A 26,078-nucleotide genomic window follows, 5' to 3' on the forward strand; every position below is an offset into this window, starting at 1 on the left:
CTGTCATGAGGATGAATGAGATGAGGTTTAACAGTGCCTGGCGTAAGCTGGCCTCCCTTTAATGCTGGTTGTTGTAGGCGCAGAAGCAGTGATGAGGAATGGGTGGAGTTCACATTCTGCACAGAGGTGTGCACAGACCCTGCTCAGCCTGAGGACATCCTCTGCTAACTCTCCCCTTCATTCTTTCCTCTGTGTCCCAAACAGAATTCCTTTGGAGGACATCTGATCCAGGGGAAGGTTGAGCACAATTTCAGGAATTATAAACATAAGGCAGCACCCGAGGCAGCCAACAGCCTGTCCTCCCTGTCTACTCCTGCCTGCACGACGCCATGAGGGCTTCTCTTTCCTTGAAGGAGAGAAGGCCATCAGCTCGGCTTCTCTGCCCCCAGACCCCGCGGCAACCCCAGATTCCCAGGTCCAGAAGATGCCGCAGCTGCTGGGGAGATAATTCAAAACAGGCAGACAAAAAGATGGCTCCAGGAAGCACCTGTGACCGATGATGGTTTTTATTGTTGGGGGCCTCCCTGGCATCCTGCCCATCACCCCGCCCGCAGGGGTTCGGCCTGCACATGGAGACTCAGGCAAGAGCTCTCAGAGCAGGGCTGGTGGTGGGGGTGCCATGGGGCAACCCTCCTCAGGCGCCTCGGCTCTGAGATGAATAGGAGCTGAGGCATCCCACTGGTCTCCCTGCCCCCACCACCCCCAGCCCCAACCCAGCAGAAACAAGGAGTTTCAAGGCCAAGTCCTTGGGGCTGTGAGGAGGAGCTTGAGGAATGTGCTGTCCCCAGGGCTACCTTGGGTCCCTCGACCCTTAAACACAGGCCTGCTCTGGCCCAGGACAGACTGATTTGTGCTACACTCAAATGTTCAGGAAAACTCAGAAGATGAGAATACGAAGGAATCCAGCTGAAGGGAGTTGAGAGGTTCCTGTGGAAGTCTTGTGGAGACAGGGGCTAGCACTGGTCCAGAGCTAGGGGACCAGAGTCCCAGTGCTCTGGGTGACCTCAGGCCTCATCTCTGCAGAGTGAGGAGCAAGGCCTCATCATTTCTGGGGACCCCCAGTCCCTAGAGTGGGAACAGGGAGTGGTGCAGAGCTCAGGGAGACCCTAGAGACAGCATGCCATTTATAAGAGCTGTGTGTCCTTTTGTAAGTGACTCACCTCTCGGGGCTTCAAGTGCCTCAATTTTAGGATGGAGATACGTTTCTACCTCATATGGTTGTGAGGACTTAATGAATCAAAAATGCTTAGAGCTTGGTGCAGTGAACAGTGATTAAATACTGGCTATGATTACGCAAGCAAGCTCTTTCAGACTCTGGCTCTTGTAACGTCAGTGAGGGGTCTGAAATTGCACTGTGGTTGCTGTGGTTGCTGGTAAGGAAGGCTCCTGCCTAACAGTTGGAACTTGGGCTGCATGGAATCCCTGAATTTAATGATCCTGTCATTGGCCTCCAGAGATGCCCAGCTTGCCCTGATACCTCTGCCGTGCCGGCCTGGCCCTGTGCACCACGGTTAGCCCCAGCTCGCCCCTACCCTCGGGCAGCTGTCAGTCTCAGGTAGGGTGAGGACACCCCAACAGGAAGAGAGGATGGCCACTCTGGATATTTGAGTGGAGTGGGTGTGCTCAGGCAGGAAAAGAGATGTGGTCAGAGGTAGGCAGTGATGAGGTGTGGGTGGGGCAGGGATGTGGGGGTGAGGCCAGGCCACTCCTCGTCCTAATCACAGTCACATCTTGATTAAGGGCCTGGGCATTACCCACATCCTCTAGGCAGTTCTTCCACTCTCTACCCCCAGTCACCAGTCTCTAAACACTGAACATCTCTCAAAGCCTGATGTTCCTCGCATTCCCACCGCCACTGCCTTGGCCACCTTATCTCCTTCCAGAATTGGGCACCAGCCTCCACCCCAGTGTTCCTACCTCCAGCACCACCCTCTCCACTCTTCTAGGCCCCCTCCCGCCTCTCCCCAGAGGCTTCTTCACAGCTCTCCCTGCGGGCTGGCAGGGAGGCAGGGTGCAGCCTGGCCATGCAGCACATGGTCAGGCATGGCCTGGGGACCTGTGGCCAAGGGCCAGCCTGTCCTGCACTCAGGAAGCCTTGCTACTTACCTATGGATGGTCTGCCCAGCGGGTGTGTGCTCCACCTCCAGCCCTGCCTGCCGAAGGACATCGATGACTGTGTTGTTGCCCAGAAAGTGACCTGGAACACAAAAGAAAAAGTGGGCTCAGTCACATGTCAGGTCATCAGCAACTGGGGGGAGCCTCAGGCCAGTGACCTACACCAAAGTTGGGGTTCCACGCTCCCTGAAAGGCAATGTGGTGTAGCCGGAAGATATCCTGGTGTCACCCAGCCTGGGTCCAAATCCTGGCTCTGCTGCTCACTGGTTGTACCTCTCTGTGCCCCAGTTTGCCCATCTGTAAAGTGGGAGTGATTGTACGAGCAACCTCCAGGGTGTGTGAGGGCTATGGAAGCAGTGGCTGGCCTGTAGTCAAGGCTCAGGAGTGTCTCATATTGCATCTCTGTGCCTCACACCATCAGGCGGACCCCTGCACCGGATGGTCCAGGCAGGGACAGCCTCCAGTAATTATCCAAGGACCAACTCTGAGAAAACCTCCTCCCAAAAGCCTTCAAACCCTCAGCAGGGCTATGGCTCTTCACCACTGGCATTCGAGGTTCCCTCCATTAGGACAGGGACAGGGGTCTGTGTTTTCATGTCTGTCTCCTGACCGTACCAGGCTCCACAGAGCAGAGACTGTGTGGCCACAGCCAGGGCCTGGGGTAGCCCTGATGGGTAAGATTCTGGGGAAGGACAGAGCAACAGAACCCCGCTGGGGGCAGGGTCTGGCAGAGAGTGGCAGTGGCATAGAGGAGGTACAACCAGAGCTGAAGCCTGCACAAGTAGTCTCGCTGTGTATATGCGGGAGGGAGCTTGTCTCCATCTCACCCGTATTCACCAGTCATTCATTTAACAAACGTTTGTCACGCAATTGCTCTTGTGGCCAGGCCTGTGCTATATGCTGAGAATATAGAAATGAATAGTTTGGGTCATGGCCTTAGATGAGACTAGGAATCACCCTCCTTTGGTGGGATGAGGTCTGAGGACGCGGTGTAGGCTTTCCCAGGCTCCAGTTAGGAAGACCCCTCAGGAGGCCCAGGGTCTGTGGGGACAGCACTCTGGCAAGCCCCTTCTTTCCCCAGGCCTCAGTCTCCCGACCTGTTCTAAGTGGGCAGAGGGGTGGTAGCGCCTTGTGCCCTCCCAGCCATGGGTGTACCCTGAACCCCCTCCCCCAGACAGCACACTCCCCTCCAGCTCACCACCCATCCCAGAAGCAGGGGGGAAATCCTCTGTTACTCTAATTGCCTGTGACAGGTGGTGACAGGTGGGAAGCCAGGTGGGAAGCCAGGTGGGAAGCCAGGAGGTCAGCATGTTGACAGCCCCAGGGAGGTCTGAGGAGAATGGCAAGTGGACAAGCTGTTGGGGATGGAGAGGCTACTGACACACAGTCAGGCTGGGATTGCACAGTGCTGGAGCAGAGGGATGAACCCTGCAGCCCTCTGCCAGCCAGCCCTGCACTCCAATGGGCTGGTTTTATGACTCCCAGTAAGTTCCTCTGGCCCAACAATCTCTCTCTAGCTGGCCTGCACAGTCCCTGAAATCCCATCTCTGCATTACTGCTAAACATCACTGGTGTGGGTTCTAGCCCAGGACATGCCACACTCACTCTGACACCTTAGACACACCCATTTATGTTCCAGTACTCTCAGGGTCTCTGTGTATAAGGAAGGGATTGAGCTGTGTGATATCCATGTGCCCCCCTAGCTCTCAGACTCTTTGGGGAGGCTTTTGTTTGACCCCAAAACCCCTTCTCTGTCCCTTCCTCCCTTTCTCCACCTATTCATTTCATTTATCTGACAAACACCAAGTGAGTGCATGTCCGGTGCTGGACGATTGTGAACAGGTAGGGGCTTGTGCCAGGCACTCACCGTCTTGAAAATCAAGGTCTTTTGATCCTGGCCAAGCACTATGAAGACAGAAGCACATGAGGTTGTGAGGGCACACAAAAAGCTTCTATTCCAACCTGGAGTCAGGGCAGACTTCCTAGAGGAGGCATTGTTCACTGAGGATATGATGAATCAGGTGAGAATGAGAGTGGGGCAGAACTGAGGGGGAGGGTGTTCCTGGTAAGGGAACAGCATGTGCAAAGACTAGGAGGTAAGGGCAGCTCATTTGGGAAGCCAGCTACAGAAGACCCATGAACAACACAGGAATGAACAGGCCCTCACAGGGTGCCGGCCTTGACCCAGTGCTGTTGAGGTCAGGCTGCTGCCAAGGCTGTGTCTCCTGCAGGTGATCCTGAGCAAGTGGCTTCCTTGCCCCAAAGCCCAATTTTCCTGTGTGTCAAACGGACATGTATCCCTTTGGCAGATTCCTTGTAGCTGTAAAGTCCTAAGGAGGCAGGAGGAATGAATGTCTTCTGGACACTCTGCACTGTGCACTCTCAAGTGATGGGCTAAGCTGGTTTCTGGCCAGGGCCACAGAGTCATCCCCACTCCTGCCTGTCCCTGGAGTGTGATCAGGCAAGAAGGGGACTGGGTGTGGCTGCCACCAGTGCACAACCTGCCAGCAGCTCTTGGAATCCATTCCTGGCAGCAAAGGCCATCCCTTCCTTAACTCCATGGAGGCCCATTTAAAGGGGAGGGCCTCCACGTCCAGCAGAGGAAACAGAGCCACCAGGGAAACAGGCTGCAGCAGGCTGCACAGGAGCAATAGTGAATACTGCCCGATGGCCATGTGGCCATCCAAAAGGTGCAATCCTGGAGCCAGCAGAGGGGAGGGAGCATTTGGAGGGGCCCAGGCATTACAAGATGCTGGCCAGATCTTGAGCTCCGCTGGCAATGTTTCAGTGTCTGGTTGGCGCCCCAAACATTCCTCAACTTCAGCAGTTCCAGGCCCTTACTGTGCAGCATAAGACCCTAAACAGAAGACTTTAGATACTTTGAGAAATTAGAAACAATCAGCAATGATTTTTTTCAAATTCCCATTCCGTCCTTCTCTAAGCCACACACGTTTACCTCCTTCCCTCCAGCTCCAGGACAGGGTGCTGCACCCCTGCCGGAGGTGCCCTCCCCTGCAGTCTGCGCCCCAGGCCGGTAGGATGCAGCCATTCACTGGGAATCCCGCATGCCCATGCCTCTGCCCTGCCCTCCTTAGGGTTTTGGTTTCTCAGGACTGCGCAGCACCGTCTGCCCCAGTTCTCTTCATCTTCCTCTCCAGCTTCCTGTCTGGTCTCTTGGTGGGCTCCTTTCTTCTGTCTGATAAATGTGGGGGCCCCTTGGAACTCTATCCACAGCCTTCTTCTCACTCACAATCTGTGGACGAGTCCCCTACCTATATGGTTTCGGCAACCACGCAATGATGACACTCTGGCACTGCCGTCCTAGCGCAGACCCATCTGTCCACTGGCCTTTGGGGCATCTCCACCTCCAGTCTTCCAGAGCCTGTAAAATCCAACCCACCTTCCCCTTCTCCGGGAAGTGTCTCAACTGAGCACCCACATCCAAGTCAGGTGGACCCTGTTTTGACTCTTCCTTCTCCCTCCTTGTCCTCGTCCAATCAGCCACCAGAGTCCCCTTGATTTTACCTCATGGCTACCCCAGGTCCCCATCACCTTCTGCCCGAAACAGCGTCTTCCGTGTTCCCTCCACTCTTCTCACTGCTGGAATGATCTTCCCATGCCCGAGTGGCCTCTGTCAGAAAGTGTTCCCAACAAGCCACTTGAGGGGTGACTGTGGGCTTTTCAAGGGTAGGGGCCATGCCTGATTCATCTTTGTCCCCAGGGCTAAGCCTGGCACATGGTGGTGGCTTCATGATTGTTTGTTGAATGAATGAATGACAAAAGTTGTTACTCCATGTCCTTTCCATGATCTCATCCTATCCCCAGGAGACCTGAGCTCATGCATCCCCTCCCCTTCTAGCCCTGGCCTGGCCCCTTGGTGATGCTTCTGCAGATTCCACCAATCCCAGGAGCTTGGCCACTGCCCCAGCCCTCCGAGTCAGGGCCCAGAGCATGCTGTCCCCAGGGGCTGGCAGACAGGGCTTAGGCTGGCCTCCAAGGTCACAAATCCTGAAAAAGGCACTATACCCACTCTGGAACCTGCAGGGAAGGTGTGGAAAGTTTCCAAAGGGGCCCCACGGGGCTGGGGCTCAGCCTGCATGGCTTGCCCAGGCTCCCGGGGTCTCCTGGCCACTGCTCAGCAGCTCCTTCCAGCACTGACAGCTGCTCTCTGGCCAGCTCTCTGCAGGAAGGCATGCTGCATTTCATCTGCGGAGGCCATGAGGAAGAGAAGAGGAGAAAGGAGAAGAAAAACAGGGAGGGGTGGGGCACACGGAGCCAAAGAGTTGGGGAGAGGAGACACAGATGGAGGCGGAGAGCGGCGAGGCACTCACAGAGGGGCGGAGGGGAAGAGAGCTCCTGGACGCCAGGAAATGGCAGACAGGGCAAAGGAGGAGAGAGGGGCTGGGAGACAGGCTATAAGAGACACACAGTAGGGAGAGAGGACACGGAAAGAGACTGAGACAGAGGGAGAGAGAGAGAGAGGCAAGGTCAGGGCTAAGAGATACAAAGAGACAGAGGGAAGGTAGAAAGGGAGGAAGAAGACAGAGGAGAAAGATAACCCAGAAAAGAAAAAAGGGCCATGTGGAGGAGAGACAAAGCCTCTGAGGACATCAGAGGAGGCTTCCTGGAGGAGGGACCCACGTAGCCAGGATGGGCAGGATTCCAGTGGAGATCCAGGGGAGGACAGCGAAGGGGAGGAGCGAGGGCCGGGAGGGGAATTCTAGTCTTACAAATGAGGGGGCTGGATTGGTGGTTGTCTCCCCTGACCCCACCAGCCACAGTACCACTTAAAGGACATCCATGCACAGTTGGCCCTTGTACAACACGGGCTGTGGCACTAACCCCATGCAGTCAAAAATCCGCATGTAACTTTTGACTTCCCAAAAACTTAACTATTAATAGCCAACTGCTGACTGGAAGCCTTATTGATAACGTACACAGTGGATTAACACATATTTTGTATGTTTTATGTATTTTACACTGTATTCTTACAGTAAGGGAAGCTAGAGAAAAAAAGTTGTTTTTCCAAATTGTTGCAAATCTCCAAAAAAGCTTTCCAACATACTTATTGAAATAAATCCACATGTTAAGTAGACCTGTTCATGCAGTTCAAATCCGTGTTGTTCAAGGATCACCATACTCACAGGCAAGGTGTCCTGCTCTGAGCAGGCCCAGCCCCATGACATGTTAGTGCACAGAAAAAAGCTCCCAGGGCACAAGACTCCATGAACAGAGATTGGTTGGATTTAGCCCCTACCCGTCAGTTAGGCAGAGCCCCATGGTCCCCATTTACCTTCTGACATGGAAGGGCAGGGTAGAACAGAGTGAAGAATCCTGCCCTGCTGTTAGGACAAGAAAACCTGGCTCAACAGCCAGCTGTGTGACCTCAGGCTCCCTTTCTGTGTTTCCTCCCTTTCTGTGCTCTACTATGCCAGTTGACTGTGTTTCCATGTCAGTTGCCCCTCCTGGGTCCTCCCACCTCTCAGAGTCTATCATTTGATGACCTGCATACAAACTCGAGTCTATTCAGTAAGTCTCTGGGGTGCAAGGTGCTTCTCAAATATGATTTCATTTCCGAGGTAACCCCAGATTACAGATGAGGAAACTGAAGCTCAGGAGGGGGCTGGGAGCTGCCCAAGGTCACACAGCTAATTAAAGGCGAGCCTTGGACTTGCATTCTGAGGTGCCTGGGCCCACCACACGTTCCCAGACACCCCCTCTGAAGTATCGGCAGCTGCAAGGGGGCCTGAGTTCACATTTGGGGACAAGGAATCGTCAGAAACATGTGTCCATTCCAGGGTTCACCAGATTGGAGAGAAGTGCGAGAGCGTTCAGCAAGAAGAACATGCCAATTCACCGTGACTTCAAGACAGTGTTGCGGGGCCGGGTGAGGGGGAGGAGGGGAGAACCAGATGTTCCCACAAAGGCTCCAAAGTAACATGGGCTCCCCTCGGCCAGCACACATGTTTTCTCTCCAGCGAGTCTGCTGGGTTTCCAGTTTTCTCCTGGAAGAGGGATCCCAAGCCCATATTTATGTACCGTCTGAAATTAATGCAAGGGAAACTTTCAGATGCTAATCTAGCTGCCAGGATCAACCGGGTGAATATCAGGCAACAGTAGTGTTTGTTTTCCCGAGGAAGTGTAACAGGAGGGCTGGATGGATGGACCAGAGGATGGGCAATCGGGGTACCTTGGGGTTCCTAATCTCCCAAGGAGCGTCTGTCGGGAAAATGGCAGAGCTATGTCCTCTTCTCTGTTTTGCTGGCCAGCCAGCACAGGGCTGGGCCTTTTCAGTTCAGCAAAACTGAGATGACACCTCCCCTAACCCCAGTCTGTGCCAGGAGCTGAGATACATGGTCCCCACCCTAGAGGACATCACAGTGTGGAGGGGAGACGGGCATGCAAACTATGACCAGGCAGGGTAGCCTGAACAGTGCGGTGATGGAGGGATGGCAGGGGCCATGGGGCTGAAGAGTGAGGGGTGTGATCCAGACTAGGGGTCAGAGAGCAGTGACTGCAGGTGAGCAGGAGGAATAGAGGAGGGAGGGCCTTCTTGGCCTAGGGCATAGCACATGAATGAGCAGAGAAAGGAAAAAGGGTGAGGGGTGTGCAGGCCCCCAGTAGTGGTTCTGGGTTGCCGGGACAAAAAGTGAAAGGGCTGAAAGAATAAAACATGGGCAATGGCGAGGGTTGGGATAGGAGGGACAAGCTGTGGAATTCTGAATTGCAGAGACACAAGACTAGAGGGCAGGTTTCAGCTGGGCCCAGGGAACACTTCTGGGCAACTGTCCAGCTCTGTGAGGGAGTGAGCACCCCATCCGTGTAGGTGTATCCGTAGCTGGTGAATGAGTGCTTGTTAGGCCTGAGCAGAGAGGATTCAGACATCCACCCGGGACCTGGACATGTCTGGGTGGAACCCAATTCTTCCCCTTTACTGTCTGCTCCTCCCTGGAGGCTGTTAGAATACAGGACATCAGAAAATGAAAAAGCCTGAGACTTTAGCTGGTCAGCTCAGCTCTGCCGTTAATAATGCAAAGGTGGGTACAAATATGAAGGAAGCAATCCCACCTACCATTTCTCCAGCACTTAGGTTGTACTGAAACACTGATTTATTTTCTCACCTGACCTCACGACAACAGTGCTGAGGCCAGCAGAGCTTGCCCAGTGTCATGCAGGTGGAAGGGGCAGAGCCCGGGTCTGTCCAAGTCCGCATATGGCTTGAAGTAAGTCTGATTAAAGGGCATTTCGTGGAGGTAGTTGCCCAGGCTGGGGTTCCCTGAGCACAGGGCAGGCTTCCTCTGGGGCCTGAGCTGCTTCTGGACCTTTGACACCTGTCTGACAATTGCCCAGTTTGGGGGTCCCCTTCAAGACCTCCCAAAGTTTCGTACTTCCTTTTAGATTCACCCCCACACCGATCCCCCGCTGGACCATCCCTCCAAGCAACGCTCTCAGTTCCTCCAAAATCCCCAGGGTTTGAGCCTTTCATTTCCTTTGGATCAGATCCTCCTTTTATTAATACTCTGTTTGGAGGTGAGGAAGCCTCCTCCATGTGTCCTGCCCCTGTCTCATCAGTGAGGACATAAGCCCTGGTGGTTGTGAGCAGCCTGCACACTAAGGCCCTATAGCCAGCACTACTTTCTCCGGGAGACTTTACTGGGACCTCCTACTTATCAGGCATGTGCCAGGTCCTGGGGACCCTGAGATGGGTTTGATGTGGCACCCTTTCCTCCTGGAGTCTGACACTACTCTGGACCCAGGCAAAGAGTGTTAGTGATTAATGATTCAAAGTCAGCACGAGGCACTATGGGAGAACCTGAGATGGAGCCTGTGACAGGCTCTGGGAGCTGCAGGGGGCCAAGCTCAGCGCAGGGCTCACTGTGGCCATGGTAAACACTCATTACAACATCCAGTGGTTCCTTTCCTAGGATTACAGCACCCAGGATGCCAGGTGAGTACCCTGTAGGCTAGCCACACAGGCAGCTCCTGAGCCTCACTGTCACTTAGATGTGAGACTGGCACTGGGTGTCTCCCTGCATGTCCCAGCTGGGTCCTCGGAGGCCATAGGCCACTTGTGCCCCCTCCTGCAGACAGCTCTGCCCTCTCCTGGGTAGGAGTCCTGTCCTTGGAGGACTGGGGGCTATGAGGGGCCAGGACCTGAAATAATAATGGCAACACAAGAGCTCCTACTTTTCGGGTGTTGGGCACTGCACCAGGCACTGGGCTACCCAAGTGCCAGTCAGCCGACCCTCAGGCCTGCTACAGAGGGGAAATCTGTGGGCTGAGAGAAGCGAAGTACCCAGTTGACCCTGGCTACTTCCTGTAGGGAAAAGTGCTGGACAAGTACCTCGGGCAGTCTGAAGCCCATGCTCTTAACCTAGGACACCATCTTCTCTTCTTACCTTCCCTGCATTGGCCAGCAAGAATGCTGAGCCTGTAGCTGATGTGCCATAAATCCTGCTCAATGACAAAAATCCAGCCTGGGGTACAGGTCCTCCATTCTTCTCAACATTCCCCTGTTCCAGAGGGTAGGGCTGGCTGTCCAGAGCCAGGGACAAATTAGCAGATGGGATGTTTCTCTGGCTGGCTGGATGCTCTGGGTTGAAACAGGAAGGGTGACTTTGGCCAAGGATTGCAGCCCAGAGCAGGCGTGCCAGCTGCCAGATGTGCACATGGTGGAACAGCAGGGCCCTTTGAAGTGCTGTCAGAAATGCTAAAACACTTCCTGATGCTGAGGCCGCCTGCTCCAGTGTGTGGAGTGTGGCAGGCCTTGGGGGTGTGCCTGGAGAGGAGAGAGGCTGGGCGTGTGCTGCCTACTTGCTGGGATCCTCCTATCTAAAGTCAAAAACGCCATACATGAACCATGATGGCCCTCTGTGTTCAGCCCTGAGCTCTGAGGGGCTTCTGTTCCCCAGGCCCACAAGTGGAGAGCTAATGCAAGAAGTGGATATGGGTCTTGTCCTGAGGACTACAGGGATGATGAGCAGAACTGGAAGGCATCTGGACCTGCATCAGAGAAATCTCAACTGGTTCTCACCTTCTCCAGGAAGCCTTCTCTGACTTACCATCCTTCCTAGACTGGGAGATGACAAATGTGCTTAGAATGAACAGACCTGTGATAGGAAATCCTACAGGACTGTGAGAGCCCAGAAAGGAGGTCATAGAAGGCCCAGGAAGGAGAGAAAGGTGTTCTTAGTAGAACAGAGAGTTCAAGCAACAGTTGGATGGTTTTATGGGAGACTAGCCATCAGGAAGAATGGCTCAGTCAGCACTGACTATTATTTCCCTCTAGTTTAAAGATTCTCTCACTTCGCATCTGCATCTCGATTTATCCATCAGCCAAATGGAATAATAAATAACATGCTATCTCCCTCCAAGAGGGAGGATGTGACTGTCATACAAGCTGATGGATTGGGTGTTCTTCAAGCAGGATGGTGCCCATGCTCCAGGAAGCAATTGCTGCTGTTATTAATAAAAAGTTGTTACTGGTATTTGGTATGTAGGATTTCTCTCTCTCCCTTCTCTCAAGCCTGGGTCTTCACCACTAATCGGTTTCTGTGTTCCAGAACTACAGACGTGTTTCTGATTATGGATCTGCAGCACTTCAGCTGTGGTAAGAAAGAGGCTGGCACAGGCCTGGAGACCGGGTGGGCTGGATGTGCAGGCACTTGGGGTAGCAGCTACAGCACCTGTCTCTGCTGCTCTCCTGCCTTTCAACTCTTCCGATCCTGTTTTCTCCTGGACTTCTGCCTCCTGCAGGGGCAGGTGCAGCAGCCATATGTGGAGGGATTTCCAGGTCCAGACTAGCTCCATAGTCCTCCTGAAGAATCCAAGAGGGCTGAAGCAGACTATGCTGGAATGTTAGATGGCTTGATGATGGAATGCCGGGATATTAGAACCACCCAATCTTAGAACAATAGGATGTTTGGGTCAAAGGACATTGAAATGTCAGAAGCTAGAATTATATTCAGATTATAGCATGCTAGGGTTACAGAATGTATGATAACCACTGGCTCTCTCAGAACTCAAAATGAATGGGCTCCAGAGGTTACCTGGTCTGCCCTTGTTTCTGGTTCATGTCTCCAATCCAGCTCTGCCAACCCCTACATTACTCATTCTATTCCAGATTCCAGGATGGCTAAATAAGTAAACATGTCCCAAGAAAACCTCAGTTCCCTGGGACTGAGAAACAAACGTCCCTCCCCCTGCCCTGCACACATACACACATACACAAGGCCTGGGGTCCCCGGGAGATACCATGTGACTGAATGGAATTAATTCGATCTGGGTGATCTGGTCTAGAATGTCCTTACAGAACACCTAGGTGCTGGCAATTCTAGGAAGCAATGGGCCCCACCCTGGAGTAGTTCACACACAGTGGGATGCTCATTGAGTGGTGGGTGCTAGATGAAATCAGAAGAAGGCCTGGGGGACAGCATCCACATTTAACCTCGGTTGTTCAGTGCTGCTGTAGAAAATCTTATGAACTATAACTTAGGACCCCTGCAGGTTCATGGCCCTGATTGCCATTCAGCATTGTCTGTGTTCCTAGCAGTCAGAGCAGATATGTTTCAGGAACATATCCTAGTCCCTGTCCACAGCAGACATCACTAACCAATCAGGACCTCTTCTCTCCTAGCCCTGATGTGGTTTTACCAACCTTTATGCCACCACACTCTAGGCAGCCACTGGTAATCAATCACAGATGGCCCATGAGATGAAATCTATTTAGCCTCCTATCCATGTCAGTTCTTGTGGCCAATCTCTCTTGCATTTATGTCAGATGTTTTCCTCTTTTCAAGCCAGGAACCCTTGCATCTTCCTCTTCTTTCCCTGCATATGACTTCCATTTACTTCATAGAGTGGAGGTCTGATTAGAAGCCATCAGTTTACCTTTCCACCACCACTACCTGCCTGTTGGCTTCCTCTCTCCTTGGATTAGAGGAAGTGCCCTTCTCCACGCAAGGCCAAACCCTCTACCTGAGCTTTGGCCCCCACCCTTCCTGTGCTCTCAGAACCCTGGCTAGTAATTTTTTCTCAGTCTCCCTCCTGTTGTATTCTTTCCATTACGTTTAAGCATGGTCAGTTCTCTCCAATCTTAAGAAAGGCTGGGTGGGTGAGTGGAAGGAACAATACAGTTACCAAGATTTTATTTTGCCAAGTAAGGGTTTTAAAAGCCCCATTTGCCTTATATCACCATCATTTTTTAAAGCAAAAGATGTTTAATTTCAAACATAGTAGAAAGAGAATTTCAGAGTATAAGCCTGTAAATTGAATAAATTTACTTAGTAAGAAATTATCTACCTTGTACTAATTTTTCTCAGTTATTTGTAGACCAGAGGAAATCCAAGGACCCTTATAATGTTCTTTGGGGACCCTTTAGGCTCAGCTTGTCCAACCGCATGAACCTGGAATTTGGAAATCTGGCTTCCCCTTCCCCTGGGCTGGCATACCCCCCATGGAAGTGGCCTGGCTCATTCCAGAATGTCTGGGTGTGCGGCTGGCCACAGCCGCCTCCTGGAGGGGCAGGGCTTCCATCGGGGCCCCTGGATGTCATCCAAGCCTGCTCAGAGTCATGCATGCCCACACCCCAACCTCCCTGAAGCTGCTGAATAACCTCCAGAAGATGTCGAATAGCACCTTGCTACAGAACAGAAACATCACAGACACTAAGGAAAGTATTCTTCCACAGGATATACCAAGTAAAAAGACACCCTTCTGACAAAATTGTCAACATTTCTGGTAATAATAGTAAGGGCACCAGGATGGGGAAAATGGCCTGGGACCCATATAGCCAGGATTCAAGTTGAAGGTCTGCTTGCAGGGCCTTGAGGCAGCCATTCATCCCCTCTGGGCCTTAGTTTTCAACTGTAAAATGAGTATAATAAAACCCAACTCATGGCGTTATTGTGAAGATCAAAGGTGATGTCATCTAAGAGCCTGGCATGGTGGCTGGCACAGAGCAGTGGTCTGTAGTATAAGATCCCTCCACCATGGTAGAGAGTTTTAACCCTATGATCTAAAATGAGCATATTTAGTACAATCAGATGAGGCAGGCATATTAGCCTCATTTTAAAGATGAGAGACTGAGGCTGTTGAAGGAGAAATGGCTTTCTCTGGCTCTTAGAGGACAGTGGTAGAGTCACGCTTCACACCCAAACATCCTTATTCCAAAGCTCTGATCCTTTGCATGGAATTCCTCTGTCGAGCAGAACAGAGAGGACAGTCTGCCGTCAGCACTGAAAATCCCCATCTGGGCTCTGAGCTCTCAGGGGGAGATTCTGGAGCAGGGGTGGGACAGGGAAGGGTCTGGATAGGCACTGGGGGTGAGGAGGCAGGCAGGAGGAGGTGCTCTTTTTCTCTTTCGCCTTAGGTTATGTGGCCCCTACCCAAAGCTCTATAGCCATGCAGCCTGAGGCTGGCCTCTGAGGCTGGACTGTAGCAGAATGGCAGAATCTTAGCAGGGGCCTAGCTCAGACACCTGGTGGGGTTAGGCTTGGGTGGCCAGGGTGTCTTATAAGTGTGTTTCTGTTTCATATGCTGTTTCCTAGAGACACCCATTGAAACCGGATCTGAGACCTTTGCATGAGCAGACACGTGTCTAGGGAATGGCTAGGCATGTCTGGTGGCAGAGACCCTCCCTCCCTCTCACAGCCTTGGGGTCCTTTGCCTTCTCTGAGGACTGGACAGGGGATGGACAGCAAGAGCCAAACTGACTCAGGTCCCCAGTGCCTGATGGTCTAGTCTTGAGATGGAACTCAGAGGCACCCAGAGAGGACCTGTGGAGTGCAGTGGGTGTGTCTGCTGTTTGCTTATTGCTGAAGAGGGCTTTGCCTGTGTCTGCAGCTAAACCTCAGCTTGCCATAGGATGTGGGGCTCAGGAGTTATACAGCCATAGAATGCAAAAATGCAGGTGTGGACTTCTCTTACCACAGACTGTGCGTAGACACGTCCCATGCCAATAAACTGACAGTTACAGATCTGTTGAGCTGACTCCCTGACTGCACCTAAGCACAGAGCCCATGGATCACAGCTCCCAGACCCAAGAACCAGTTCTGGCTCTATCCCCAATTCACCGTAGCTCCCCCTGTATCCTGGTCTCTGTGGACCTCAGTCTGCCCATGGATATGATGAGGTGGGCAGGCTCACGCTTGGAGGCTGAGCCTGGCTTTGGCATTTTTGAGTCGAGGGTAGATTTGCAGCACAGAGTGGGCCATTTGCTCCAGGCTCAGCTGAGCCAGCAGTGGCAGCTGCCAGCAAGATCTGCACACAGCTCCGGGCTTGCTGTTATTGGAGAATGGGTCTCTGAGGGCTTAGGTGGAGCTCACATTGCCCTGACTTTACTCTGGTCTGTCCTAAGCTTACCAGGCCCAGAGGAGACCAGGATGGGAGGATCTGGTCAACATTACTTATTTGTTCATTCCTTCACTCATTCATTCTTTCATGCACTAAGCTCAAAACTCAGACACTACTGAAAACACAGGGATGATTAAGTGGTGCCTGCCCTCCAGAGCTCAAGGGCAGCTGGGAGACAGCTCTGGCCCTACTTGCCAGCTACACTGTGGGTAGCAGCAGCCTGGAGGCAGGAAGAGGAGGAGGAGGCTGGAGGTGATGGAGGCTTGGACCAGAACAGGGTCCACAGGGATGGACAGAGTAGATGGGTATGAGTCTTTTTGGTGGTCTGTTAACAGGACCTACCATGGACCAACCGGATTCCAGAACTGAGGAACAAACAAGAGTTGGGCTTGACACCTGCCTGCTGGCCTGGTGCTTGAGTGGACATTTGTGTCCCCATGGCCTTGGGTTTTAGGAAAAGGAGGTCAGTGGCCTGGGCCGCCCCCACTGCTGTGATTCTCCTGTTTCTGCAGGCTCTCCTGTTTCCTCACCCACAGGATGAGCTGGTGTTAGCTACCCTCCGGCCTGGGCAACTCTGGTCCTGAGCCCTGAGACAGGTGGAGCAGGGAGGCCCTGCCACTCGGGGTGGGGCATGTGGAATGCTAGGTCTCCTACTGGCCTCCCTCAGTGATCCAGCTCACCAGGGGCTTCTCCTTAGCCTGGCGGGGAGCCTGGGGACTGGTTAAGCTCAGAATGGCTCCTTGTTGGTGGTCAGCAAAATGGTGAGTGAGAGGGTGCTTTGGGGAGCTCTTCCCTGCATGCCACCAAAGCTATCCTGACACTTGTCAGTTCCCCAGAACTGTCCTGCAGCTGAAGAGTGGCCTGGCCTCTCCATGCGGTCAGTCCAGGTCCTACTCCTGCTTCCTCTCCCAAGTCCCACTATAGGAATCCCTCCCTTCTCTGAAAACTATGTCCCAATAGCTCCTGGAATCATCAGTGGCCTGAGCGAGTCCTGGCTACTTCTGTTCAGGAGAGCACCCTGAGGCTGCAGGAGAGGAGGGGACTTGCAGCAGTCCAGCCTGGACCCAGACTCTCTGGTCCAGCCACAGGACGGGGCCCTCCCATGAGGCTCCCTTGTGCTGAGGGCTGCGGAGGAGGGAAGACAGGCCCAGACCCTTGGCTCTTGCCCTTCATGTATATGGGATTGAATGGTGGCTGGGTGGGAAGAAGAGGCAGACCCCAAACAATGGACTTGCCCCATTACAAAATCAGGACCATCCTGGGTTAGACCGACAGGCTTTATCCAATTCAGTCTGCCTGGGGCAGGTGGTGTGTGTGGGTAACGGGACCGGGAATGGAGGGACCAGAGGGCAGTGTGCACTCCCCAGGCGTGGGCCATCTGGATTAGTTCTCCCAAAACAGGAGATGATCTCAGTCCATCCAAACTGTGGCAACACAAGCAAGAAATACATATTTGTTATTGTAGCTCCAGAGCAAAAGCTGGCGAATAAAGGAGGCAAATGAAACATCCTGGTGCCAATGTGGACATCACTGCCATCAGCAGAGAAGGATATAGAGAAAGAAAGAGTGAAGGAGAAGAGGGAGAAAGAGCAAGGAGAGGGAGCAGGGAGGGGCGCTGAGCGAGACCCGCACCCGGGCATGTGGACGTCCCTCTGCACGAAGAGGCCAGAGCCCCCAGAAGAAGCATCCTGCTCATGGTCCGCACTGGGATGATCAGACTTGTGTTAATTATCACGATGATGATGATGATGGCAGTGGTAGCTGCCATTTTGATCCAGCTATGTGGTAGATTATTTCAATGTTATCACTAATCCTTACGGCTTTCCTACGAGGTAGTTATTTTCAATGCATCAAATAGTTATTGCTATCACTGCCCATTCACAGAAGAGGGACTTGAGCCTTTGAGAAGGTGCCATGCCAAGGCCATGCAGCCTGGAGGGGCTGGGCTGGGATCTGGAGCCAGGACGCGGGGATGCCAGAGCCCGCCTTTCCCACCTCCAGGCCACATGGTCTTGGCCTTGGCTCTGTTGGTGGGCCACGGCTGGGCTGGGCACTGGGAGCTGGCTTCCGTTCTGGGCTCTCAACATGCCTCCCTGGGCATGAAGGGGCCTCAGAGGCTGTCCTGTTGGCCCGAGTCACTCCCCTTGCCCCTGGGTACTATTATGAAAGAATGCTTGACTAGAGGCAGGAAAAGTGCTTTGAGTCCCAGCTCTGCCAAGTGCTGCATGGCTTTTCCTGCTCCATTCTGGCCTCAGCTGTCCCTTTATAAAGCAGAGGCCAGGAGAGGGTCTAACAAATCTCCCAGGCCACTCCAGCCCAAACCTGCTCCGAAGGCAAAGAAGCAGATCTTGTCTCCGTTCTCCTGCAGAAGGGCCATGACCCTCTTCCCCATCCGCTCATTCCTCTTGTAGATGAGCTCCTGGCGGAAGTAGCTGTCGATCTCCTGTGCTGTCACCTGCTCGTGTGGTGGCAGGGTGGTGTTGATAAAGTTGGGCAGCTGTAAAGGCAAGACAGAGGCTGCCTTCAGTTCTTCCTGGAACAAGGTAGGCTTCAAATAAACACATACAGTCTGGGTAAGGTGGAGCAACTTACCTTTATTAAACTCTTACAATGGGCTATCTGTTTTGTATATGTTTTTTATCAGTTCCCAAACCCTTTGAGATGAATGCTGGGATTTTAGTTTTACAAACAAAGAAAGCAAGGGTAGAAGGATCCAGAGACATGTGCAAAATCACAAACTAGTGGCAGAGCATGGATGAGAGCCCTGGACTGCCGCACTCCCACGTGTGCCACCTCTGTGTCACTGCCTCGTTGAACCTCAGCTTCCAGATGCTGAGGTCCTGGGAGGCAGGACAGCACGCTGCTCCCCACTGCTGCCACCACAGCACTGAGCCTGGTGCTGGCACATAGAAAGAATCTGGCTTAGCAAGGTGGTACAGAGGGTCAGCTGAGCTGCCTGATGTAGCAGAAAAGCCATGGGGTACGGGATCAGGCTGACCTGGGTTCCAGGCTCTGTTCTGACACTGTGTAACTTTGGCCAAGTTGCTTACATTTTCTGAGCCTCAGTTTCCTCATTTGTAAGGTGGGACTGACAATATTGTGGGGGTTACATGAGGCAATGGGTGTGGTCATGGACTACATTCAGCCCACCCCACACTACAGAGATGAGGTGAGGGGTCACAACCTTCGGCTTTCTCAGTGCTTGGGCCCTGGGTGGCACTATCTATCACCACTACCATCTCCCATCCCCAACTCCTCTAGTTCATAAAACATAACCCAAATCTCTCCATCCCTCCTCAAGAACTTAAAACTCCAGGACTATGGCTTCCTCCCATAAGGATGGCTTGTTCAACAGCCTGGCTTGGAACTGTTAAGATTTCCTAGCTCTGGGCCCACCATCCAAGTGCAGCCACATGGCCCAGGGGAAGCATCACTGACATGCTCTTGAACAAGGCAGAGAGCTACTTGGGTTCAGGGACATGGCCTCTGTCATTCTTGGGCCCCAGCGCCTGGCACAAAGTAGGTGACCAGGGCAGGTTTCTGGCCCCTTGGCCGTAAGGTGGTGCTGCTCCTCCTCACCACATTCCCTCTGCCTGTGCTCTTTCACTCCCCACACTGTGCCTTCCTGACCTGATGTTCGGTCCGGGGGTTCCAGCACCCCCAAGGTGGGTGGGGACCGAGAGGAAGCCGCGGACCATTGAGGAGGGTCAGAACATATTCTCTTTCCCTGAAACCTGTCAATGTCATTCCAGTCTCCAAGGTCTTGTGTGCAGGATGTGTTCCATCTGGTGTCTCTTCCTCCATTTCTCTGTCTTTATTAATCCAGGCATAAAGCACAGGACATGAGGCCTGCTGGCTGATGGGCTAGCTAGATGAAGAGTCTGCATGAGGAGATTAAATTCCTGCAGGTATTAGCACCCAAGGGTCATGTGGCTCAGCCACATGGCTTCTAGAGCCACTGATAAGTTGTCAACACTCTTTCTGAGGCAAATGGAGATGTCAATGGAGGCTGAACCTTGGGAGACTCAGAGGGGGCCAAGACATCTGTCTCTGATATCTGCTGGCCACAGACCAGTGCATTCCCTAGAAGGAAAGGGGAGAGGTTTCCTGCCAGAAAGGTCTGATTTGGTGTTTTAGGATGACAAGATATGACTGGAGCAACCTAACTTGAGCAATGCACAACCTGCAAAGCTGTATGTGGCAACCTGCCTGTGCCCAGCCCGGGCCAGCAGAGTTGGTGCCTGAGCACTATTTGGCAACTTGATAAATGAGGGAATGGAGTTCCTAGCCCCTCCACCAACTGTTGGAGGGCTGATTGACAGCCCTGACAAAACAGGCTATCCTTGAACTTGGTATAGCTCTACAAAAGGAAACACTGCAGGATTCTCATTGTGGGGGTGGGGAGGGGGTGAGGTTGGAGTGGGTGGGCTGTGGCTCTGATAGAGGCTATGGCCCAGCAGGATTATTTCTGGTAACATAGCCTTTACAGTCTTCTCTCCATTCCTGAGTATGAGCAAGAATGTGGGATGATGTTGTACCAACAAATAAACATTTGTTCAGTCAGTGAATGAATGAGTGAATGAGTGAGCTGAGAGGCTGGAGAGTTACAGTGGATATAAATGTGGGTCCTGAAGTCAGATAGCCAGGACAACTTGGGCTGGAATTCCTCTTTGGCTGCTTACTAGCTGGAGGCCTCTCTATAACCAGCAAGTTACTTGGACTCTCCGGGACTCAGTTTCCAAACTGGTAATATGTGGGTAATATATGTTCTTGTAGGAACTACAGGAGCTCAGGTTTGGAAAGTGCTTAGCACAGTGCATGGCACAAGGAAGTCTTGACTAAACATCTGCTTTAAACAACTAGCCTGGGGATGGGGCTGGCTTCCTCAGCTTTCTGGAAGCTGCAGTGAGGGGGTTGCTGGGCAGGGGACAGAGAGTAAGATGACAAGTAGAGGCTTTCAGAACCATCAGAGAGCCATGAAGGCAGCATTCTTTTTCCCTTCCCTTCTGCCAAGAGTCCAAGCAGACTTCTCTGCTTCCTGACAATGAATGTGCATTTGTGGAACGATGAATCTCCATTCATTCCTCAGTGAGCTAAAGACATTTTAAAAGGACAAGAACCAGAAAGGTCAATGTCAAAGCCGTGAAGAAACTGGGCTAGACACTTGGGTTCCCTGGGCTCCCCAGCTGCTGGCTAATGTCCTCTGCACATTTCATGCTGATGGGCCCTGGCTCCATGCCAAGGATGGGGCCCAGGTTTAGCCCAGGGCTGGGATGGGAGCAAATTAATGATGTCATTAGACTTGTTGGGAGCCTTAAATCTCCTGTGACAAGGTTAAGTGCAGGATGCATAACATTTTAAAGAGGAAACGTCAGGTCCCCAGGACCCTAGAGTGTTGGGTCTGAGATAGGTTGATGAGAAGTGGGGCAGGCAGAGTTGGGGTGGGGCCATGGGGAATGACTTCAGCATAGGACCCCCTGACCTACAACTAGGGCTGGGGCAGGTCTGCATGTCAAGGGCTCAGGTCTGCTGATTTCTCTGACCCCAGCGGCCTCATCTTTTCTCTTTATCCCCTCTATCTAACAGACACCTCTGAGAAACTCCCTGGCTAGGCCCTGTGTCAGGCTAGAGAGCCACAGAGCCCCCTCAGACAGCACCCTCAGTCTGCTGCCCTGGATAAGGCTCACAGCCCAGTGGGGGCGTAGGAATACTTTGAGAGGGCAACGAGGGGTGTGGGCGCCTGGAGGACACACCTAACAGGGTGACCACATGCCTTGGAATATTCAGGACAGTCCAGGTTCATGGCTAGGCTAGATTAATCCTTGTCTGTTAATTATTCTGACTCTTAATTATGTTTGATTTTTCATTCTCAAAAGTGTGCATACAGATGATAAACATGGCTGCTTTACACCAAACACAAGCTGGGGGCTCAGACAAGGCTTCCAGGGGACAAGCCTCTGTATCAGCCTGCTGATTTCAGGGTCCTGATGGTGCAGGGGACCTGGAAGCTGCAGGAAGCTGGGGCTTCAGTCACTTCTGAAGGTGGGGTCGGTGGGGGGAAGGGAAGCAAGCGGGTCAAGGCTGCAGTGCATCTGGTCCCTGTACCCTATCCTGGCCCTGCACCTGTCCTGCCCCAGTCTCCAGAGGCTGCTCCATTACCCTCTGCGCTGCAGCCAGAGGCATCTTTCTGACCATGTCACCCTCCAGCTTGAACACTGCAGGGTTTCCACCCCTCAGCAGGCATTCTCACACCTAAATGATCTGCCCTCTGCTCTGTAGATCATTCCTTGGGACCTCCCACTTTTTTGTGATCCCACTAGGCTGCCTGCTCTGCCTACCAACCCTCCCTCTGACCCCACCTTGTGTACCCCACTCTTAAGCTTAGCTCCAATATCACTTTCTCCCTGAAGCCTTTCCCACCCGCAGGCGGTGACTGTACCTCTACAGCCTTTGTGACCTCAGCCCGCAAGAGCCTTCAGGCCTCCAGCTGCAAATGCAGCCCCATGTCTCCCAGACTCATCTTCAGCGCACGGGCACTGGATTTAGCCTTGCTGCCTTGATACTAGGCTCTTCTGTGTTGGGCAGGGCTGCCTAGTCCCTCCCTTGAGGGTTAAGCTCTGCCTGCGCACCCCTGGGTGCAGCCTGCATTACTATTCTAATTGAGGTGGACCAGTCCACCTGTACCCACTGTCCCCCTTCAGGAACAGGCACTGCCAGGGACCCCTGATGCAGTTCACCCACCAGAGACACATCAGTGGTTCTGGACGCAAGCTCAAAATCAGCTTGCCATGCTGAGGTCACCCTATTCCTCTGCCTCTCAGCTTAGTGTCAGACACAGCTGGGCCAGGGCCTTGCCAGCGTCCTGCACACCCTCTCCCCAGCCCAGCCCTATCCTGGCCAGGCAATTCTGAGTGATTACCACGTCTCCCTCTGCAGCAGAGCTAGCTGGCGCCCCAGCCTCTCTGCCAGTGCATGACACGGGGGCGGGCTCTGTCACAGGGTGGATGGCTAGTGAAATGCCTATGAGCCTTGTGGTGTCCGGGTTCTTCTCTCCTTCCACCCTCCTTCACCACGGAGAGTCAGAGTTCCCAGAATCCTGAGCCTCCTCCGGCAGCGTCTCCAGACTCTTCCTCTTTCACTGTCCATAGTACACCAAGCACAACAGACTCCTGCAGTCATTCCTGTGACTGTTGCTTGTTGATGCTCAGTATGTGCCAGGCCATGTGTGGGGCACCAGGGACTGAGGGGAGCAACACACTCTTGCCCTCGAGGGACTCAGGGCCTAGCAGGGCAGCATGCACACAGAGCATCACGGCCGGTCCCTGGCCATGCCTCCTGTCCAGATTCTCACCTCCTCCTGCTTGTTCTCACCTCCAGCTTGTGCACGTGTGGTTTCCTCTGCTGGAAACTTCTTCCTCCTCCTGTCTGTGGGGAATTTAGGTTCTCCTCTGACCTCTCAGCTTATAGGAATCTTTCCTTCTCTCCCAAGTCCCAGCCCCTACCCACAAGCCTATCTAAATTCCTGCTCCCGCCACAGGCAACACGTGCATCTCCTTCTTCCCTCATGGCAAGGATCCCATTTTGATGCAATTCCTTATCAAATCTCCCCATCTCTCCTCTGAGATCATCAGCCTGACGAGGGCAGCTGTCTCTGGTTCCTCTCCCCTATACCCCTTTTACACACTGTGGCTGGCATTTATAAATGATTTTGTTCATTCATTCATCAAATATTTACTGAGTTCTGCTCTGTGCCAGGCACCACTCTAGCGAGTTGGAATATATCGATGAATACAACAGACCCAATTCCCTGCCCTCAGGGATGCATGGTGGGGAAGGCAGGCAATAAAGAAGCACTACTCAATGAATCAAGATATAAAAGTGTGCAAGAAGATGAGAAAGGCCATGGGGAAAAAATGGAGCATAATAAAGGGGTTGAGAGTATAGGAGGGGGTGTCAGGCTGCAATTCTAGAAGGGATAGTTGGGGTCTGTCTCACTGGACAGTGATATTTCACTTAAATCCTGAAGGCAGATAGGAAGTGAGCCATAATGATAATCAGGGAAGGGCATTCCTGGCAGAGGGAACAGCCAGTGAGAAGGTGAAGGAATGTGCCAGGTGGGAACAGCAGGAAGTTCCATGCAGGTGGAGTGGTGTGTGTGTGTGTGTGTGTGTGTGTGTGTGTGTGTGTGTGTGTGGAAGGACATGGAGCTGGGGGTAGGGGAAAACCACAGGGCCAAGTAGGCCATTGTAGAAACTCTGGCTTTTACCCTGAAAAAAATGGGGAGCCATTGCAGAGTCCTGAGTGGAGATGTGGTCTGCCCTAACCTCACTGCTCCTTGAGTGCATGGGCAATCAAGCACTAGGAAGCAGAAAGCACAGGGGGCTAGTGGTGCCAGGAGAATCCCTAACTCTATGTGGGGCGGTCAGGGAGGGTTTCTCTAGGGAGGTAACATTTGACCATGGCCAGGTGAGCAGAGAGCAGGAGGGAGGAGCTGAGCTCAGGCACCAGCGAGAAAGGGCGAACTACTTTGGGGAAGAGCTACAAGTGGCCCAGGTCAGCAGAGCAAGGCCTGTGCGGTGGGGACCCAGGCTGTGACAGTCAGCAGGGCTCAGGACCCAGAGAGCCTTGAATTCTGGATGAAGTATCTTGGAATTTATCCTGAGGGAAATGGGGAGGCCTGGTGGAGCTGCTCAGCTCCTTGGGGTCCTCTTCACTGTCTGTCCAGCCTGATGGCAATCTTTCCCCTAGGTCTTGAATCAAGGCCAGTACCCTGGGCTGGACCCAAGCCTAGGCTCTAACTGTGGGCTTTTCCCTCCCTGGGCTTTAATTTCCCTGGTTGTTAAACTGAACCCCTCAGAGGCACCCCTATTGTTACCAGCTAAGTTTCTAGGGTCTAGGCCAAAAAGCCACATACACCAAGCTCAAGTGTTGCTCTTGATAACTTGATAACTCAACAGCTAGTAAGTCGTGTGACTTTGAGCAAGTCTCTTCACCTCCCCAAGTCTCAGTTTCTCCATCTGTAAAATGGGATACCCATAGCTCCTGCTTGCCATGGGCAGAGGGAAGATTGCATGCAAGGCTGCATGCGTCTGGCATGCAGTGGGTGTCTAATAAAGGCCAGGTGGGTTCATATAGGCCTGGCCTTTGGAACTGGGGACCCAGAGGCTATCCAGCCTGGAGGAGGGAAGCCTCACCTGGGATGTGTCATGGTTGAAGATGACAGCGTTGAGATCCCCGCAGTTATAATGCTTGATGAGGTCCTCCGTGGTGTAGGGTGCCTGCAGGCTTCCTGCCCGCACGCTCTCATGCTGCAGCAGGGTCTGGTTCAGGGCAAACAGAACCTGGAGAGGAAAGGCAGTAGAATAAGGGTTGTGCTCAGGGACTCTGGCTGAGGTCCCTGACACCTCCAGGACCAGCCCTCCCCACCTGGACTTCGAGCAACAGGCCTTGAAACACAGAAGGTGTCTGGGGCCTGGCAGCAGCGAGCAGAGCCTGAATGTTTCCTTATTTCCTACTCCTTACTCACTGGCCTCTTAACACATTCAACCTGCTCTCAGCTCCAGCCCTTTGCCCACACAGGTCCCCAGTTCCAGCTATCAACATCTTATCTAATAATGTGACCAAACGAGAACCCTGCTTGTGTCTGGGTTTTGGAATGAAGGATAAGTTTTTCTTTTGACTCCTTTTTTTTCCTGTGCTTAGAAAAGTTCTAGAATGAGCACAGACTAATTCTGTAAGCAAAAGCACTCCCAAACAAACCAAAACAAAGGAACAGAACAAACAGAAAGCCCACTTATGTCAAGGTCCAACCCAAAGGCTACCTCTTCCAGAAGATGCCCTCACACCAGGCCAAGGGCCTAGGCGCCCAAAGGCCCCAGCAGCCAGTGCTCTGAGGCAGAGCCACACCTCCACTCAGCACATGCTTCCTCAAGCGCCTGTGAGCTCGGGCCACCATGCCGGGTCCCGGGGACACAGCTGGGCTCCAGCCAGATCTGCCAGGCATCAGGATCACTTGGAGCGCTATATAAACATCTCAGATGCCCAGGCCCAACCCCCAGACCTGGAATCTCTGAAGTAGAACCCAGTATATGTATTTTCAACAGGCTCCCTGGGAACTTCTTTGGTGGTTTGATTGCTGCTTGCATTTAAGGACCATGGCTCTACAGAACACAGCTGTCTGAGGTGCAAGGGCCCTGGGAGATTATCTGAAATGTCTCATTTTAGATGGGGAGACTGAGGCCCATGAGGGGAAGGGACTTCCTCTCTTCTGCACAGCTGGGACAAGCTAGCTTCTAGCAACAATGTATCCCAGACTCCACTGGTCAACAAAAGGGAGGAGCTTGACCACTTACTTGGGTTCCTTGGCACAGAAATAGGGGAAAACATATTGCAATTCCCATGCAAAAGATCAGGGGGCAGTCTCAGGCCATCTGACCTTGCTCTTTGCCCAGCCCCAGTCTGCCCATCAGTCCTCAGGCCCAGCTCATCTTGTTTGAACACCACCCCCAGCCTCTTGGTCTGCACCAGTTCAGGCCCAGCATCCCTCACTGGGTCCACTGCTACCTGTTCCCTCCCTGCCAACCTCTCCCCACACCTATCCCATATTCCTT

General features: G+C 52.9%; 1 protein-coding gene across 4 annotated transcripts in view; it reads right to left on the reverse strand.

Moving 5' to 3' along the window:
• Positions 1-26,078, reverse strand: part of TRABD2B (TraB domain containing 2B) — a 208,799-nt gene that overhangs the window by 9,754 nt on the left and 172,967 nt on the right. For 2 of the 4 annotated variants that reach the window (XM_073233890.1, XM_017643422.3), the window contains 3 exons: positions 24,663-24,809; positions 17,791-17,965; positions 2,107-2,197 (listed from right to left, as the gene is read on the reverse strand). In XM_073233890.1, coding sequence (XP_073089991.1) covers positions 2,107-2,197; positions 17,791-17,965; positions 24,663-24,809 — 413 coding nt within the window. Of the gene's footprint in view, positions 1-2,106; positions 2,198-17,790; positions 18,017-24,662; positions 24,810-26,078 lie in introns of all 4 variants that reach the window. The other 2 variants (XM_017643421.3, XM_073233891.1) reach the window with 2 other exon arrangements.

This window comes from Manis javanica, chromosome 4 (genome assembly GCF_040802235.1).
Source record: "Manis javanica isolate MJ-LG chromosome 4, MJ_LKY, whole genome shotgun sequence".
Taxonomy (NCBI): Eukaryota; Metazoa; Chordata; class Mammalia; order Pholidota; family Manidae; genus Manis; species Manis javanica.